We start from the raw sequence: 17,670 nt of genomic DNA on the forward strand, positions 1-17,670 counted from the left end.
AACCCTAAACATCCTTGTTTGTGGAGAGATAATGAAAAGAAAAAGAAATGGGAGCTAAAAGAATAGGAAACAAAAAAATTTTCTATTTTGAAGGTAACAGAAATAACCTCACAAAATACAAGGACAATACTTTCAAAATAAACCATATCCAAATAATAAATATCTTAAATTTATAGTACGCATTATACTTTTCTTCATAGGGCTGTAACTACAGAGTCTGGAATACATAAATGAGTATGTAGTGTAAATGATATGAAAACACACAATCTTAATTCAAGGAATTTCAACAATTCTCCATCTTCTTGCTGTTTCTGGTTTCTATGGAAATGGACAGTGGTAATGGCTGGAAAAATAAGGACAAGGTACTTAAAACACCTTCTATTTAGAGAAGAGGAGTGAGAAACAGCTGGCAATCAGGGTGAGGACTGGTAGTGCTGAAGTTAATTTATGCTTCTGTAACTAAGTTTAGATTAAGGTAGACACAATCTTTTTAACACTAAATTCTCTCACTCCATCTGCCTTCCTGCAATACAACAAGGCTTGGTCTTGGTTTATCCAGCAAAAGAGAACCAAATTATATTAGTAACTAGCTTTCTTATTATTTGACTATAACAACTCATACACCAAATTTTTTCTCCAACATCATGCACATTACTAAGCTAAGCATACTATCTTTAATATGAACCTACTTTCCCAGGTAGAAAAACCACCTATACTATCTTTGGAAATAGAATATATTCTTCACATGTATGGTTAATTAATATTTAAGGACTGAAGGTAAATGCTACCCAATAAGACCAAACACAATTTAGCAACCTTACAAAAAGAAGAGCAACCACAAAATCAAATAAATGCCAGATACCAACTCCAAACCTCCTTGAGTTCCAATTTGATCTCATTCTAATTAAGAAGCCAAAAATTATTACACTGGTGAAGTTCCTATGGCTGTGTCTCTTCACTAGTATGATCACTGATACTCTACACATAGGTGTAACAAAGTAATCAACCCTACAATTTCTACTAAAAGCATCTAACTAAAACAACTACTCTGGGATCATAGGCAAAACATTCTCTGACATAAACCGTACCATTGTTTTCTTAGCAGTCTCCCAAGGCAATAGAAATAAAAACAAAAATAAACAAATGGGACCTAATCAAACTTACAAGCTTTGGCACAGCAAAGGAAACCACTAAAAAAAAACACACGCACACACACAGAAAAAGACAACATATGGAACGGGAAAAAATAATTGCAAACGATGCAACCAACAAGGGCTTAATTTCCAAAATATACAAACAGTTCATATAACTCAACAAAAACAAAAAAAAACAATCGAAAAATGGGCAGAAGACCTAAACAGATATTTCTCTAAAGAAGACACACAATACAGATGGCCAAGAGGCACATGAAAAGATGCTCAGCATCACTAATTATTAAATAAATGCAAATCAAAACTACAATGAGGTACCACCTCACAACAGTCAGAATGGCCATCATTAAAAAGTCTACAATGAAAACAACCTAAATGTTCATTGACAGGTGAATGGATAAAGAAGATGTGGTACATATATACAATGGAATACTACTCAGCCATAAAAAAGAACAAAATAATGCCATTTGCAGCAACATGGATGCAACTATAGATTATCATACTAAGTGAAGTCAGAAAGAGAAAGACAAACACATGATATCACTTATAAATGGAATCTAAAATATGGCACAAATGAACCTATCTATGAAACAGAAACAGACTCACAAACAGAGAGAACAGACTTGTGGTTACAAAGGGGGAGGGGAGGTGGGGAAGGGATGGATTGGGAATTTGGGGTTAGTAGATGAAAACTATTACACATAGAATGAATAAACAACAAGGTCCTACTGTATAGCACAGGGAACTATATTCAATATCCTGGGATAAACCATCATGGAAAAGAAAATAAGAAAGAATGTAGAGGACTTCCCTGGTAGTTCAGTGGTTAAGAATCTGCCTGCCAATGCAGGGGACACGGGTTTGAGCCCTGGTCCGGGAAGATCCCACATTCCGCGGAGCAACTAAGCCCGTGCACCACAACTACTGAGCCTGTGCTCTAGAGCCCGCGAGCCACAACTAAGCTCACGTGCCACAACTACTGAAGCCCGCGCGCCTAGAGCCTGTGCTCCGCAACAAGAGAAGCCACCGCAATAAGAAGCCCGTGAACCACAGTGAAGAGCAGCCCCCGCTCAAGGCAATTAGAGAAAGCCCATGCGCAGCAACAAAGACCCAAAGCAACCAAAAAAAAAAAAAGCATATATATATACTGAGTCACTGTGCTATACAGCAAAAATTAACACAACACTGTAAATCAACTATACTTCAATTAAAAAAATAAATTGGGCTTCCCTGGTGGCGCAGTGGTTGAGAGTCCGCCTGCCGATGCAGGGGACATGGGTTCATGCCCCGGTCCGGGGAGATCCCACATGCCGCAGAGCGGCTGGGCCCGTGAGCCATGGCCGCTGAGCCTGTGCTCCGCAACGGGAGAGGCCACAACAGTGAGAGGCCCACGTACCGCAAAAAAAATAATAATAATAATTAATTAATTTTTAAAAAACACAATTACTCTGGGAGTAAAAAACACATTTTGTGCACAGAACATAGAAGGCAAGAGGGTCATCATATCTTCAACTCAGAAGGTACCAAATATAAGGCAAAAAAGTAGTCTCATTTTACACAATTAACCCATTATTAAATTTTCACTTACTCCAAAAGAATCAGAGGATAGGTAATGATCAGCAGGATGTAAAGACTTTGTTATCCTAAACAAGTTTTAAGCCACAAAGTCAAATCTGCTGAATCAGTGATATAATAGTTGACTAGAAGACATATTTTAGTGTCTAAAACTTTGCTAAATAATCTTAGAAATGTTTGAGAACTGGAATAATTTAATTATTCTTACCTTTGCAGGCACTCAAAATCACACCACCTGAATTTTGCACTTCATCAAATTTGCCAAGTATCATTTCTAATCTGTGAATAAAGAATAAATTTTGTTTGTTTTACATACAGTTTTAATTAGAAACAATTTCCTTCACCATCTCCCTGAGAAAAAACAATTCCAAGGATTCAGTTAGCTCTATACAACTCTATTTTACAATTAACTCACTGAAAGCAGACACAAAATGCATCTCTTCAGTAGAGCAAAGCAGTCAAATACAGGTAGCACTCTACACACTCGCAGGTATATTTGTGAAAAGGTAACCTTCAAGGGTAGGGGTTTACGATGTATAAAATAAATAAGCTACAAGAAGACAGTACAACACAGGGAATATAGCCAATATTTTATAATGACCATAAATGGAATATAACCTTTAAAAATCGTGAATCACTATGTTGTACCCCCAAAACTTATATAATATTGTACCATCAACTATACCTCAATTTTTAAAAAAAGATAACTTTCACACAAAGCAGTTTCATATTTTCATCATAAAATTATTTCCCCAAACCCATCAAAAATATTGGGTTGGCCAAAAGGTTCATTCGGTATTTTCCATACGATGGCTCTAGTAGCACTTAGTTGTCTTTAACTTCATTTGAAACAATTTTGTTAGACTGTATGTGACAGCTGTCGTACCAGCATGCATTTAAAAAAAGACATCAAGGGGCTTCCCTGGTGGCACAGTGGCTGGGAGTCCGCCTGCCAATGCAGGGAACGCGGGTTTGTGCCCTGGTCTGGGAGGATCCCACATGCCACTGGGCGGCTAGGCCCGTGAGCCATGTCCACTGGGCCTGCTCGTCCGGAGCCTGGGCTCCACAACGGGAGAGGCCACAGCAGTGAGAGGCCCGCGTACCGCAAAAAAAAAAAAGCAACATTTTTGGCATATTATGCTTTATTATTTCAAGTAAGGTAAAAACGCAGCTGAAATGCAAAAAAAAGGTTTGGGCAGTGTATGGAGAAGGTGCTGTGACTGATCGAACGTGTCAAAAGTGGTTTGTGAAGTTTCATGTGGGAGATTTCTTGCTGAACTATGCTCCATAGTCAGGCAGACCAGTTGAGGTTGACAGCGATCAAATTGAGACATTAATTGAGACCAATCAACATTGTTCTCAACACAGGAGATAGCCGACATACTGAAAATATCCAAATTAAGCACTGAAATTCATTTGCACCAGTTTGATTATGTTAATCACTTTGATGTCTGCGTTTCACATGAGTTAAGCGAAAAAAACCTTCTTGACCGTATTTCTGCATGCGATTCTCTACTTGAACGTAATGAAAACGTTCCATTTTTAAAACAATTGTGATGGATGATGGCAAGTGGATACTGTACAATAATGTGGAATGGAAGAGATCGTGGACAAGTAAAATGAACCACCACCAACCACACCAAAGGCCGGTCTTCATCCAAAGAAGGTGATGCTGTGTATATGATGGGACTGGAAGGGAGTCTTCTATTATGAGCTCCTTCCAGAAAACCAAACGATTAATTCCAACAAGTACTGCTCCCAATTAGGCCAACTGAAAGCAGCACTCAACGAGAAGTGACAAAAGAAAACACATGATCTTCCATCAGGATAACACAAGACCACATGTTTCTTTGACGACTAGGCAGAAACTGTTACAGCTTGGCTGGGAAGTTCTGATTCATCTGCTGTATTCACCAGACATTGCACCTTTGGATTTCCATTTATTTAGGTCTTTACAAAATTCTCTTAATGGAAAAAATTTCCACTCCCTGGAAGACTGTAAAAGGCACCTGGAACAGTTCTTTGCTCAAAAAGATAAAAAGTTTTGGCAAGATGGAATTATGAAGTTGCCTGAAAAATGGCAGAAGATAGTGGAACAAAAGGGTGAGTACGCTGTTCAATAAAGTTCTTGGTGAAAATGAAAAATGTGTCTTTTATTTTTACTTAAAAACCGAAGGCACTTTTTGGCCAACCCAATACTTTAGTTCCAACCTTATAATGAATATACTCAGTAACCAAGACATTTTTAAAAATTACATAAAAATCATGCTAAGGAAACTTAAGGCAAACATAAAAACAATAAAATATGTCAGAAATTAAAGTGATGCTGATATGACTGATAATCTGATGTTTTTCCTGTTAACCTATTTTAATTCAACAGCAATTCTATTAGCACTTCTGATTTTATATTCAGAATAATACACTTCTATCACTTCTTTAAAAAAAGTGTTTCTTATTACAAAAGCAATGTACACTCATTATAGAAGAAAATTAGGAAATATAAATAGGAACAAAGAAAAAAACCACAATCCCACAATCCAGAGAACTTATTTAACTGCATGCTTTCCGATGTTTTATATTTATATATAAATTTTTTTCAGACCATGATCATGGGATCATGCTGACAGCACTAATTTTTACTTTCCAATATTATATCATGCTATGATTTATTCTTTTTTCTTAAATTTATTTATTTATTTATGGCTGCATTAGGTCTTTGTTGCTGCACGCGGGCTTTCTCTAGGTGCGGCGAGCTGGGGCTACTCTTCGTTGCGGTGCACAGGCTTCTCACTGCAGTGGCTTCTCTTGTTGTGGAGCATGGGCTCTAGGCACGCGGGCTTCAGCAGTTGTGGCACGTGGGCTCTAGAGCGCAGGCTCAGTAGTTGTGGCACATGGGATTAATTGCTCCGTGGCATGTGGGATCTTCCTGGACCAGGGCTCGAACCTGTGTCCCCTGCAGTGGCAGGTGGATCCTTAACCACTGTGCCACCAGGTAAGTCCCACTATGATTCTTAAATTATGACTTAGAGATTTGGGTTAAGTCTTTAATTGCCAAATGTTTTTCTGACATCAATGGTTCTGTCATGATTTCACTTCTAAAACCTTAGTTAAGCCTTGGTCTACATCCTGTCATTTTTTACTTGTAAATTGAGGTTGAAAATACTGTTTGGTCTAAAAAAATTTTTTTTAGTTGAAAACCTTCTAGGAATTCATTATAATGGGATTTCTAAACCTTAACTTCAGCTCTTACTCCCATTAAATTCAACAAATATTCACACATCTGAAAGCACTGCAGTCAAAAGACACAGGTCCCTTCATCCTACAAAGTAGTTACCTTCCAGAGAATTGAGCAGACACTAGACAGGCTGCCCAGAGACTAGATGGACAAGATCAGACAGGGGAGGGAAAACTGGAATTGGAAGATGGGACTTCAGAATGAAGACCAGACAGCCCAGAAACAGAAAGGAGAGGATTTAGGAAAGCTCTCTGGGAAAAAAGGCAGAACAAGATGTTACGAAGCATGAAATTAACACTCAGCTATTCAGTAGCAAAAAGGGAGTAGGAAACTCAGGGCTGGAAGCTCTGAGAGAAAAGAGGGTTGGTAAGGAATTGAGGTGGGACAGATAAAATATACAGCAAGGAATGTAGATAAAGGCAGCTTTAATGGCAAGAGGGGTCAACTGAAAGATCAGGCAAATATAACAGTAACAGGGAGAAAGAAAGGAAAAAGAAATAAAAAGCTATTATAAAATAATAATACAGCTATTTAGAAAAACAAGCTTATTCATAATGGAGGATCATTACACATGTAATCTGATGGAAAAGGAGGAAAGGAACAATGTAAGAGTAGAAAGAAGAGACTGGGATCTTTTAAGTAATTCAGGAAGAAAAAGAATTTAGGAAATTCAACAGAAGGCAAATACAACAGAGGCTGGAATATCCAAAACACAACTCAGGAGGCCAAACAATAGAGGCCTGTAAAGTTCTGGAAGGTTCTGATTCAGGATAAGGATAGAGAACAGTAAAGCACTAGGATAAAATTGGAAAAGCAACTCTATCCAAAGTACATATTTAAGTTTAGAGTCATAACAATAAATCGCAAGTACAATATGAAAGAGGTAATTAGGTATCTCAGAACTTATCTTTCTTTATAACAGCCAATTATTGAGATAAAACTCATACCATATAATTCACCCCTTTAAAGTGCAGAATTCAATGGTTTTTAATATAAAGCCAGAGATATACACAATCAATTTCAGAATGTCATCATCATCCCAAAAAACAACCCTGTACCCATTAGTAGTCACTCCCCATTCCTCCCAATTTCCTCAGTCCTACACAACCATTAATCTAACTTCTTTTCTATAGATTTGCCATATCTGGCCATTTCATATAAATGAAATCATCCAATATTCCAGGCACTCTGGAAAACTGTCTGTGAATATCAACTAAAGGTAAACATACCCTATGGCCCAGCACTTCCATTCAAATATATTCCAAGAGAACAAATACATAAGTATACCAAAAGACATGCATAAGAATGTTTCTAACAACATTAATTCATAAATACTACAAAATGAAAACAACTCAGAAGTCCGTCAACAGTATGGATTCATAAAGTATGACCTACTCATACAAAGGAGAACTATAAGGCAATGAAAATGAACAACTATAGCTGGATCCAACAACCCAAATGAATCTTAAAGAGATAATGTTAACTGAAAGAAGAAAGACACAAAAAGTATACACTATATGATTCCATTTATATAAAATTCAAACAGAGGCAAAACTAACGTATGGTGATACAGTCAGGATTATGGTTACTTCTGGGAAGGACAGAAAAGACAAGGATTAAGAAAGATTTGGGGAGGATTCTGGAATGTTGTAATGTTCTACTTCTTCACCTGTGTGGGAGATACATGTGTGTATTCACTTTGTGATAACTTACAGAGCTGCATACTTACAATTTATGCACTATTCTGTATGAATGTCAAAATTGAATAAAAATTCTAAATACTTAAAAAAAACATAATCTCAATATAAATTTAAAAATATATAATGTAACATATATACATACACTCACACAAAATATGTCAATATGTTAATACCATTTCTTTCATAAAATGATACAGTATTCAAATAAAATTTTTGTTAACCCTGGAAGTAGAAAGCAAATGAATAAATAAGTAAACAAAATGCATATTTTTTAGACGAACTTATTACCTAAAAAATAATTCATACTGGAAATAATCTACATGGTAAGAGAGGCAGCAAGATCCGATGAGACTTATGTAAACAGAACACACCACCACCTATGAAGTAGTCTTGCTCCTCCTGCCACCCCCCACCGAAAATCTGATCAAGCCTATAGATCCAACTACCAATTTACCAATCCAACTACCAATAAAGACAGAAGAACACATTAAACCACACCACAGGAAAAGAATTAGTAATATCCAGGATATGGGAAACTTTTCAGGGTAAACTACCCAACTTATTCAACAAATAAAACACAAGGAAAAAAGTACTTGGAGGTACACAAAGATTTAAACAGCCTTGTAATACATAACAACTAATTGTTGGACTTTATTTGTATACTGATTCAAACAAACTGTTAAAACATATATATACAACATTTATAAAACATTATGACATTTATGAAAATTTGAACCCTAACTGGATATTTGATATTACAGAATTATTTGCAAAAAAATGTAAGGTGTGATGATTGCATTGTGGTTGTGATTGGAAAAAAAAATTTTTTTCCCTTTAGAAATACGTTGAATAACAAAAAGGACCTACTGTATAGCACAGGGAATTATATTCAATATCTTGTAATAACCTATAATGGCACAGAATCTGAAAAAGATTATATATATGTATATATATGCATATAAACTAAATCACTTTGCTGTAAACCTGAAACACTGTAAATCAACTAATACTTCAGTGAAAAAAAATTAAAAAATAAAATAAAAAATATATTGAATAATTACAGATGAAATGTTATGAGTTGGATTTGCTTGAAAATAATACAGGACAAGAGTAAGTAGGTAAGGGTGTAACAAACAAAACTGTCCACAAGTTAGTTATTGAAGATGGATAATAGGTACATGAGGTTCATTATACTATCCTGTCTAGAACAGTATAGAATCTTAAGAATTTTTTAAACAGTAATAACCTATATGTCCTTTTATATCTTTTGAATATTAAAGCATTCCAGAAAATTGAACCTATTTTAAATAAGCACATGAAATTAAAACCTTTAAAACCATTGGCAAAATAATAAATTTAGCAAGACTTACCTAGCAAGGGGAATTCCTCTCTTATAAAGGTCCACTCTCACTTTCTCTCCCACATGTCTATAAATCTCCACCACAGCCAATATTGCAGCATCTCTAACCTGCCAAATAATTCAGAACTTTAAAAACTTACATGACACAATAAAATACTTCACCTCAAGGTAACATTAAATTCACAGACCAACTTGAAGCTCAAAGTTGGTTTTAATGTCTCTAAACCCCTGGGAGATTATGGCAGGTCATTAACAAAAACCAAGACGACCTGCCAAGAAACCTTGTAAAAGTTTTACAGAAATCTAAGAAACATGCAAATAAATGTGGCTTTTAAAAAATCTTCTATTTGTAATAATATTGTATAAAGAACTGATAATAACTATATGACTACAAATCATTATCGTGGTTAACATATTTTCGTAGAATAAAACTGCCTTTCAAGAATGTTATACACCAATGTTCACAGCATCATTATTCACAATAGCCAAAAGGTGGAAACAACCCAAATGTCTATCCATGGATGAATGGATAAACAAGATGTGGTATATACATACAATGGTATATTATTCAGCCTTAAACAGGAATGGAAGGAAATTCTGACACATGCTACAACATGGATGAACTGTGAAGACATTATGCTAAGTGAAATATGCCAGATACAAAAGGACAAATATTGTATGGTTCCACGTTTATGAGTAGTCAAATTCATTTGGAGAGAAAGTAAAACGTGGCCACCAAGAGCTGAAGGACTGGGGGAAATGAGGAGTTATTGTTTAATGGGTAGACAGCTTCAGCTTGGGAAGATGAAAAAGTTCTGGAGATGGGTGGTGGTGATGGCTGCACAACAATGTCAGTGTACTTACTGCCAATGAACTGTACACTTAAGAAAGGCTGAAATGGTATATTTTATATTGTGAATATTTTACCACAATTAAAAGAAAAAATAAATGTGGCCTAAAGACGGGAATGTGGAAGACAGCTTTTAGTTCCTTTGCATAGCTCACTGTCGAAGGGCAAATGAAGAGACAGTAGAACTCTCTACAAACCTCTAGAGGCGCAGCTAGGGCCTAAAAGCAAGGAAATATCCAGGGTCATTCCAAATGCCCAAGCTGTGCCAAAAGGGTTACAGCCAAGATTCAACTCCACCACAAAGGACAAGATCCAGAACACACCCTTGTTTATGCCTATAGTATTTGAAGCTCAGGGAATGAAATTTCCAACAAGTGATATACCACTGGCACAAACAGGGTTATAACTGTTGCAAAAGTTGTTATGCAGGAATGAAAAGGAAGCTGACAATCTGCCCTCACAACTAGCTTATAGGAGGACTAGAGAAGGAAATTCAGGTTCTTTGTTACTCAATCTTCCAAACTCAAGAACTATCCTTTAAGTCCCATCTATCCTTAATACTAGCCAAACAGCTAACAAACTTAAGCTACGTTTGTGAATATAATGTATTCTTAAAAACTAAATGTGGTAGACTTTAAAAGAAAAAAATGAAGTGCAATCTTGATTTTACCACCCCCCTCCACCCTCTCTCTTCTTTTTAAAAATGGAACAAGAGCATTAGAAAACAAGAGGTGGCTAAAAAATTAGTCAGTGCTTAAATGTAGATAAAATTTTACCTGACTGTTGGAATCTCCAAATAGGATACACAAATGTGGTACCAACTTGCTGAGGACTAGTGGCTGAGCCCCAAAACTAAATATAATTTGAAAAAAAAAATGAAGAGAATTTGGTTTTAATCAAACAGTAAACAAAATATCCTTATACTTTTACTGTCTCGATAAGACAAATACGGTGGAGAGCACGGGCACACATCATTAAAACATGAAGGATATGAGACACAAGCAAAACCTAATTCTAAACAATGTGAGATATGTAAAATTGAATAATCATGACTGACAATGAAAACTGTCAACACATGATCCAACAGAGCAAAATGTTCAACCAATGGCACTCTTAAACCTAGCAACCTATCAATCACTTAGAAAATTTGAGCTTTTGCATTAAAATACTGGTTTTTTAGACTCTGGGTCTCAAACAAATTTGCATTCCAGTACAATAAGTAAATTAAAAGATCTTTATTTATGCTTATCAATATTTTGATGAGGTCATTGGTTGAAAGCAAATGACAAGACAGCCAAAAACCATGAACGTTGTGCAGGCTGAATGCACTTACAAGCTCTAGATGGCAGAAAGGACCATAGAGGAGTAAAAGAAAATAAAATGAAGGTATAGTTAGAGAAAAGGAAGTAACACTACAAAAAAGTTGAAAGCTACTATATATTACCTATCTTGTTGCAGAGAACTTGAAAAAATCATCCAGAAAGAGAACAAAAGCCCTAGTTTACAATTTCTTCAGGCTGGAGTTCTGAGCTCTGTGGCATTTATGCTGTCAGAGCTCTGCACACTGCTGTCAGCTTCACTGTCTGGTTACCTGGGGGAGTCTTATTCAGTCTATGACTTTGGTAACCACCTGCACTGCTCTAGAAAACCTAGGGCCAATTGGCAAAAGCGGGCTGGGGAAAATGGCTATAATTGTTGAAATACCACTGAGTTTAAAAAAATTCCAAACTGGGTCCAGAACAGAGGTAGATCCTAAGTTGTATCAGCGTATTTGTTATATGACCATCTACTTGGTTGGCAACTATTAACATACTAAAGAGAAAAAAAGAAACTCTTCTTATCAATGACTAATAATTTTAAATTAACAACATGAAAGATAACAACATACATACAAAAAAAAATTAACAGATAAAGCTATCAAATAGAAAAACTCTGGTGCCAGAGATAAATTAATAACTATTTAAAATTTGTTATTTCCATAGCTTTCCTTGAGCTTTGTGAAACAGATTTTGCTTTTTCTTTTTTAGAAAAATGAAAAATATACTCCAGTAATCATAAAACTTACATGTTTAATGTTTCAATAAGACACAGACACACGCCTTCTCGAGATCGAAAATTCTTGTGCTTAAAACCAGAAGCCAACTGTTCCCAAATGTACTATTTGAAAGAAAAGTAAACATGTATAACAAAAAATTAAATTACTCATGTTATAATCTTTTATCTATTCCCAACTTTACTACCAACCTTATTGGTAGCTAAATTTTCCCACAGATTTCTCTACAAGTTTTTCTAAGCCAAATTTGCACTGATGCTGCTCTCACCCTTTTTTTTTTTTTTTTTGGCGGTACACAGGCCTCTCACTGTTGTGGCCTCTCCCGTTGCAGAGCACAGGTTCCGGACGCACAGGCTCAGCGGCCATGGCTCACGGGCCCAGCTGCTCCACGGCATGTGGGATCTTCCCGGACCGGGGCACGAACCCGTGTCCCCTGCATCGGCAGGCGGACTTTCAACCACTGCGCCACCAGGGAAGCCCTCTCACCCATTTTTAAATATCTTAATCACATTTTCAATTTTTATTTTATATCTTTCACTTTAGATTTCAATTATTCTCAGAAAAACTGTGTCCAACATTTAAAAACCTTAAAATTTCTAAGGACATATAATTTCTTCTAAACTTTAGAAACCTTCAATAACAATGTTACCATTATAAGCCTAGTAGTATTGTAAGCATTTAAAAGGTTCAATGTTGCCTAGCAACTAGTACAGACTGTCACATGGAACAGGCTTTTTCAGCATTTTATAATTCAGGGGTTTTTTCCTTTTAACACTGGATCCAAATACAGAAACATAATCGTTCTATTGCTACCCACTATAATCTTTTTTTTTTTGAAAAAGCATAGATAAACCTATACAAACAATCTAAAACAATTATATGGGTTTGTTATAAGAAGGAATTCAACTTTGTTTTTCTAAACGTATAGCCAATTGTCCCAATCAATCCTTTCTCCACATTTAAGAAACACCACCCTTACCATTTACTAAATTAATGTGTACATACACACATACACACATACTCTCACACATACACACAAATCCCTACTCCTGAACTCTATTCTCCCTGGACTCTATATTCAGTTCTACTAATATTATTTCCCTCTGCCAAACTTTGTGGAGGGTAACTTGGAAGTTTACCAAAAAAGTCTTAAATGTGAATAACCTGATCCAGCAACACTGTCTCTGTAACTCTGTTCTATAATTACATTTATGTCCAAAGACACATGTACAAGGATGCTCTTTACAGCACTCATAATAACAGCATGTCAAAAACAAGTTAAAATTTGAACTGCTAAGCAAGTGTCAAAGGATACCCATCAAATTATAAGGATTATATATATATCTTTATACTCTATGGTATAAAAACTCTGAGGAAGTTTACTTTCACTACTATTTGGATTTTTTATAAAACATATGTAATACAATTCTTAAACTGTATTTTAAATGATAACAATTAGTATCACTACATTTTGTAAATTCTGGTTTTTTTCCCACTTAACATGAGCTACTCTTTTATTTTTTTTAATAAATTTATTTATTTATTTTTGGCTTCATTGGGTCTTCATTGCTGCACAAGGGCTTTCTCTAGTTGTGGCGAGCAGGGGCTACTCTTTGTTGTGGTGCACAGGCTTCTCACTGCGGTGGTTTCTCTTGTTGCAGAGCACGGGCTCTAGGCATGCGGGCTTCAGTAGTTGTGGCACATGGGCTCAGTAGTTGTGGCGCATGGGCTTAGGTGTTTCGCGGCATGTGGGATCTTCCTGGACCAGGGCTCGAACCCGTGTCCCCTGCCTTGGCAGGCGGATTCTCAACCACTGCGCCACCAGGGAAGCCCCCGGCATGAGCTACTCTTTAAATCTTTGTTTACGTGTCAATTTATTGTTACTCCTCTTTCAAAATACATCCGTAAGGGCAATTTTTTTCTACCATATTCATAAAACACAGGTCACCGTCATCTAATATATGCCTTATATAATTAGTAACCATCTGTTAAAATAAGAAATTTTCTCCTTGTTTCAGTAAGAGTTGCCGAAATTCATATAACATTCAGTAGTTCTCAAAATAAGCTTTCTCACTGAACATTGTATTATTGGTAGGTAGCAAAAACCAGAAAATCCTAACAAATAGTATAATCAGTACATTGTCAAATCACTTAAATCTATGAGTTAGCTTTTTGAAAAAGCATTAAAAGAAAAGTAAGAAAAAGGAAAGCAAAAAATCAAAAAGTTAAATATTGACACTTTATCTTAAATTTCAACTTCTTTAAAGCATTAGCAATAATTTACTGTTTAAAATTTTAGCTTTTATGTCCCTGGGGTTTTACTGACTTGCAGTGATTACCATCTATCTTTACTGTTATTTAATCATTAATTAGCAAAATCTGAATTCTAAAATGTAGGCCTACCATAGGTGGTGCTACTTGATCCATTAACTTCAGTATCAGAGTCTGAGCTTCATCTCGAACCTTGTCTTTGGCATCTCCCATTCTGTCTATTAAAGCTACAATAACTAGAGAAATTAAGGGGGAAAAGAATAAATATTTATAATTCATCTCCATTATAAACTGTATTTTACAAAATTACAAACATCAATTATTTCCATAAATGAAAAGTTATGAGGTAAGCAAACTGTTTCAAGTTCTTTACTCATGAGTACAATCAAAAATAAATGAGAAGCAAGTTTCAAAAGAATACATACAGTATGACACCCACTTATAATAATAATGTTCAAAAAACAGGCAAAATTTAATATTATTCTGTTTAGAGATACATATAGACAGTTAAGCTCTACAGACCAACAAGGGAGTGATTATCCCAAAGGTCATGACAGCAGTCATCTCTGGTAGAGGGTGGGAGGTGTCATCAGGAAATGCAGAGGGAGCATATAAGGAACTGGCAGAGCTCTAGTTCTCTGACCTGGGCACAGGCAGGTGTTGGTTTTATAGTTATTCTTTAAATTGTACATGCTTGATACGTATTATTCTATATGTACAACATATTACTCAAATGACAAAAACAAAGCACGGGTCCATGGGACTGAGGTCTTTCTCTATTATGTCCAAGACTTTGACACTATTCCATGAAAGGAGGCAGGAAAGGCAGGTTAGAGTCCATTCTTAGAGAGTTTTCATGAAACAGGTTGCTGTAACTATAAATCAACAAAGCTCCACAAAGAAATCACATCTGTTAGGTGTGGGGGGAAGGAAACGGGAGGGGGGCTAGAACTGAGGTTATAGTTTCTAAAGTCAGCCCATAGGGCAAAAACATCTCATAGTCAAAATTATCTTTTTGTAATCCCTTAAATTACCACTACCACTCAGTGTAGTATTACTAGGTGTGTGACCAAACTATTTAATCTTTTTGTCTTTATCTCCTCAACCCATAAATATGTGCAGCAGTACTCACCTCAGAAGATTACTGAAATATACGTAAACAACTCAGAGTGAAGGACACTGGGTAAGCATTCAATGTGTCTCTAGTTTATTTATAGACACATATAATTAAATGTGTATGTAATGTAATGCAAATGTATGCTGCAATGTTAACATTGTCTATAACATAACAACCAGAACTGATATAATAATCAACAACATTTAAGGAAAGAAGGAACACATCCTTCTGGAAGAAAATGATTCAAGTGAGAAGCCAACCATACAAAATGGAAAGATCATCCAAAAATCTAAGCTTAATCAAGGAAATGATTGTGTAAGAAAACAAAGTCCTTGTCATAAAAATCATAAGCCTAATCATGAGGCAACTGAAGTATCTGTCAGTTGAAACAATATAAATCCTTCTCATTTTGCTTAGATGCATTGTTAACACTAGAGAAATTCACCTATATCTACAGGATTGGCTATTGTGGGACTCATTCTGATAGCTTCTGACAGACAGAAGACAATACTAAACACTAGTAAATGTTAGATATTATTATGTACTAAGCACTGAATTATCTCACTTAATCCTCATAACAATCCTATGAAACAGAGTAGGCCCGTTTGATAGAGAAGGCCCAGAGCAATTAAATACTTTGACCAAGGTCACACAAGTAGCAAATAGTGAAATCAGGATTTAAGTAATCTACACAGTGTTAGGCTACAGTTATAACTACTTCCATTTATTTGTGACTGAGGTGTTTTGTGTGTGTGTGTGTGTGTGTGTATTAACAACCACATAACAATAATGAAAAAAAAAACAGACACTTCATTCCTGAGAGGTAGAGTTTAACTCCAAAACAAAATAAAGGGACTTCTCTGGTGGTCCAGTGGTTAAGACTCCGTGCTTCCACTGCAGGGGGCACGGGTTCAATTCATGGTTGGGGAACTCAGATCCCGCATGCCGTGCGGCACAGCCAAAAAAAAAAAAAATTTTTTTTTGGCCCAAACGGGGCTCACTTCAATTTAAAAACTAAAATTTGTAAAACATAAACAACTAAAACAAAAAACCTCATACTACATAAACTTAAGATTTACAGCTATTAAATTAAACAAAAAAATTCATAATTTTTTTCCTTTTTAACATATAAACTCTTGGAGTCAAACAGAACAAGATTTATTTCTAGCTCTACTGGTTATTTAATTATGCAAGATAGTAAACTTCTCTTAACTTCAAAGTTTCTTTGTCTGTAAAATAAGGAGGGATTCAGGTCTATACCTCACACAGCTAGTGAGAGAATAAGTAAAACTGGTAAAAAGCACCTGTGGCCAAGCCCATAACAACCATTCAGAAGTGTTAGCACTATTCCTTAAAGATCTGTAGATAATGAACATGCAATCAATAATTATTGGGAATACAAAACAGAGCTTTTCACTCTGTAAACTCTCAAAAAGAACTTGTTAAACAAACAAATACATCTATCATAGACTGGAATTTGGACAGTGAAAACACGGAAGAAATCTGAAGCATAGGTGTTAGCATATTTTATTCTCTTAGCATTGTACAAGATGCAAACCATTGTACAAGATGCAAAGCTGATGACCAGGCATCCTGACTGTTCTAATACCCTTTCTACAAAACCATTTTGGACTAAAACTATCTGTTTAAGATTTGTAAAATATGAAATCCTTTACTGTTGTCATAAAACCAGGCTTGGGGGAATCATAAAACCAGGGTTGGTGGTCCAGTGGTTAGGACTCTATGCTTTCACTGCCTAGGGCGCAGGTTTAATCCCTGGTCAGGGAACTAAGATCCCTCAAGCTGCATGGTACGGCAAAAAAAAAAAAAAAAAAAAAACTTGGTTGGTGATCAGTGTTAAATGTAAATTGTATTTTTTTTTTTGGTTTGAACATTAAATTTTTCCACAGTACATGTAGTCACAAGAGAAAATTTAAATATATTAAAGAATTACATTAATAGAGTCCATACTTTTTTTGGTACTTTGTCTAAAACTGAACATGAACCTCAATTTTCCTAAAACTTCACTTTTAATGTAAAAAGATAAAAAATATCTGTAATGATAGTTAATAACCTAAGTGTACCAAAAGGAAAACAATATCACCACATCAAGTTACATATATCTAAGGTTACATTATCAAAAAAACCCTTCAGCACATAACTTAATTCAATTCCCTCCTTTTACAGAAAGGCTCCTAAAATGGTTTGGCTAAGATCTATGATGGAGTAAAACAAGAAAGCTAACTCCGGGATTCTTAGTCTAGTACTATATCTCTTTAAGAGCACACAGATATACTGTAGCCTCTCTTGTAGAGCTGTCATACAAATTAGAAATAATTATTTGAGGATAATCTTTCA

At 35.7% G+C, this 17,670-nt stretch overlaps 1 protein-coding gene across 7 annotated transcripts in view; it reads right to left on the reverse strand.

Moving 5' to 3' along the window:
- Positions 1 to 17,670, reverse strand: part of CLASP2 (cytoplasmic linker associated protein 2) — a 178,333-nt gene that overhangs the window by 142,666 nt on the left and 17,997 nt on the right. For all 7 annotated transcript variants that reach the window (XM_079934507.1, XM_079934505.1, XM_079934502.1 and 4 more), the window contains exons 3-7: positions 14,328 to 14,431; positions 11,937 to 12,028; positions 10,648 to 10,723; positions 9,032 to 9,129; positions 2,935 to 3,005 (exon numbers count right to left, since the gene is read on the reverse strand). In XM_079934507.1, coding sequence (XP_079790633.1) covers positions 2,935 to 3,005; positions 9,032 to 9,129; positions 10,648 to 10,723; positions 11,937 to 12,028; positions 14,328 to 14,431 — 441 coding nt within the window. The remainder of the gene's footprint in view (positions 1 to 2,934; positions 3,006 to 9,031; positions 9,130 to 10,647; positions 10,724 to 11,936; positions 12,029 to 14,327; positions 14,432 to 17,670) is intronic.

Source organism: Stenella coeruleoalba (genome assembly GCF_951394435.1).
Source record: "Stenella coeruleoalba genome assembly, chromosome: 10".
Lineage (NCBI taxonomy): Eukaryota > Metazoa > Chordata > Mammalia > Artiodactyla > Delphinidae > Stenella > Stenella coeruleoalba.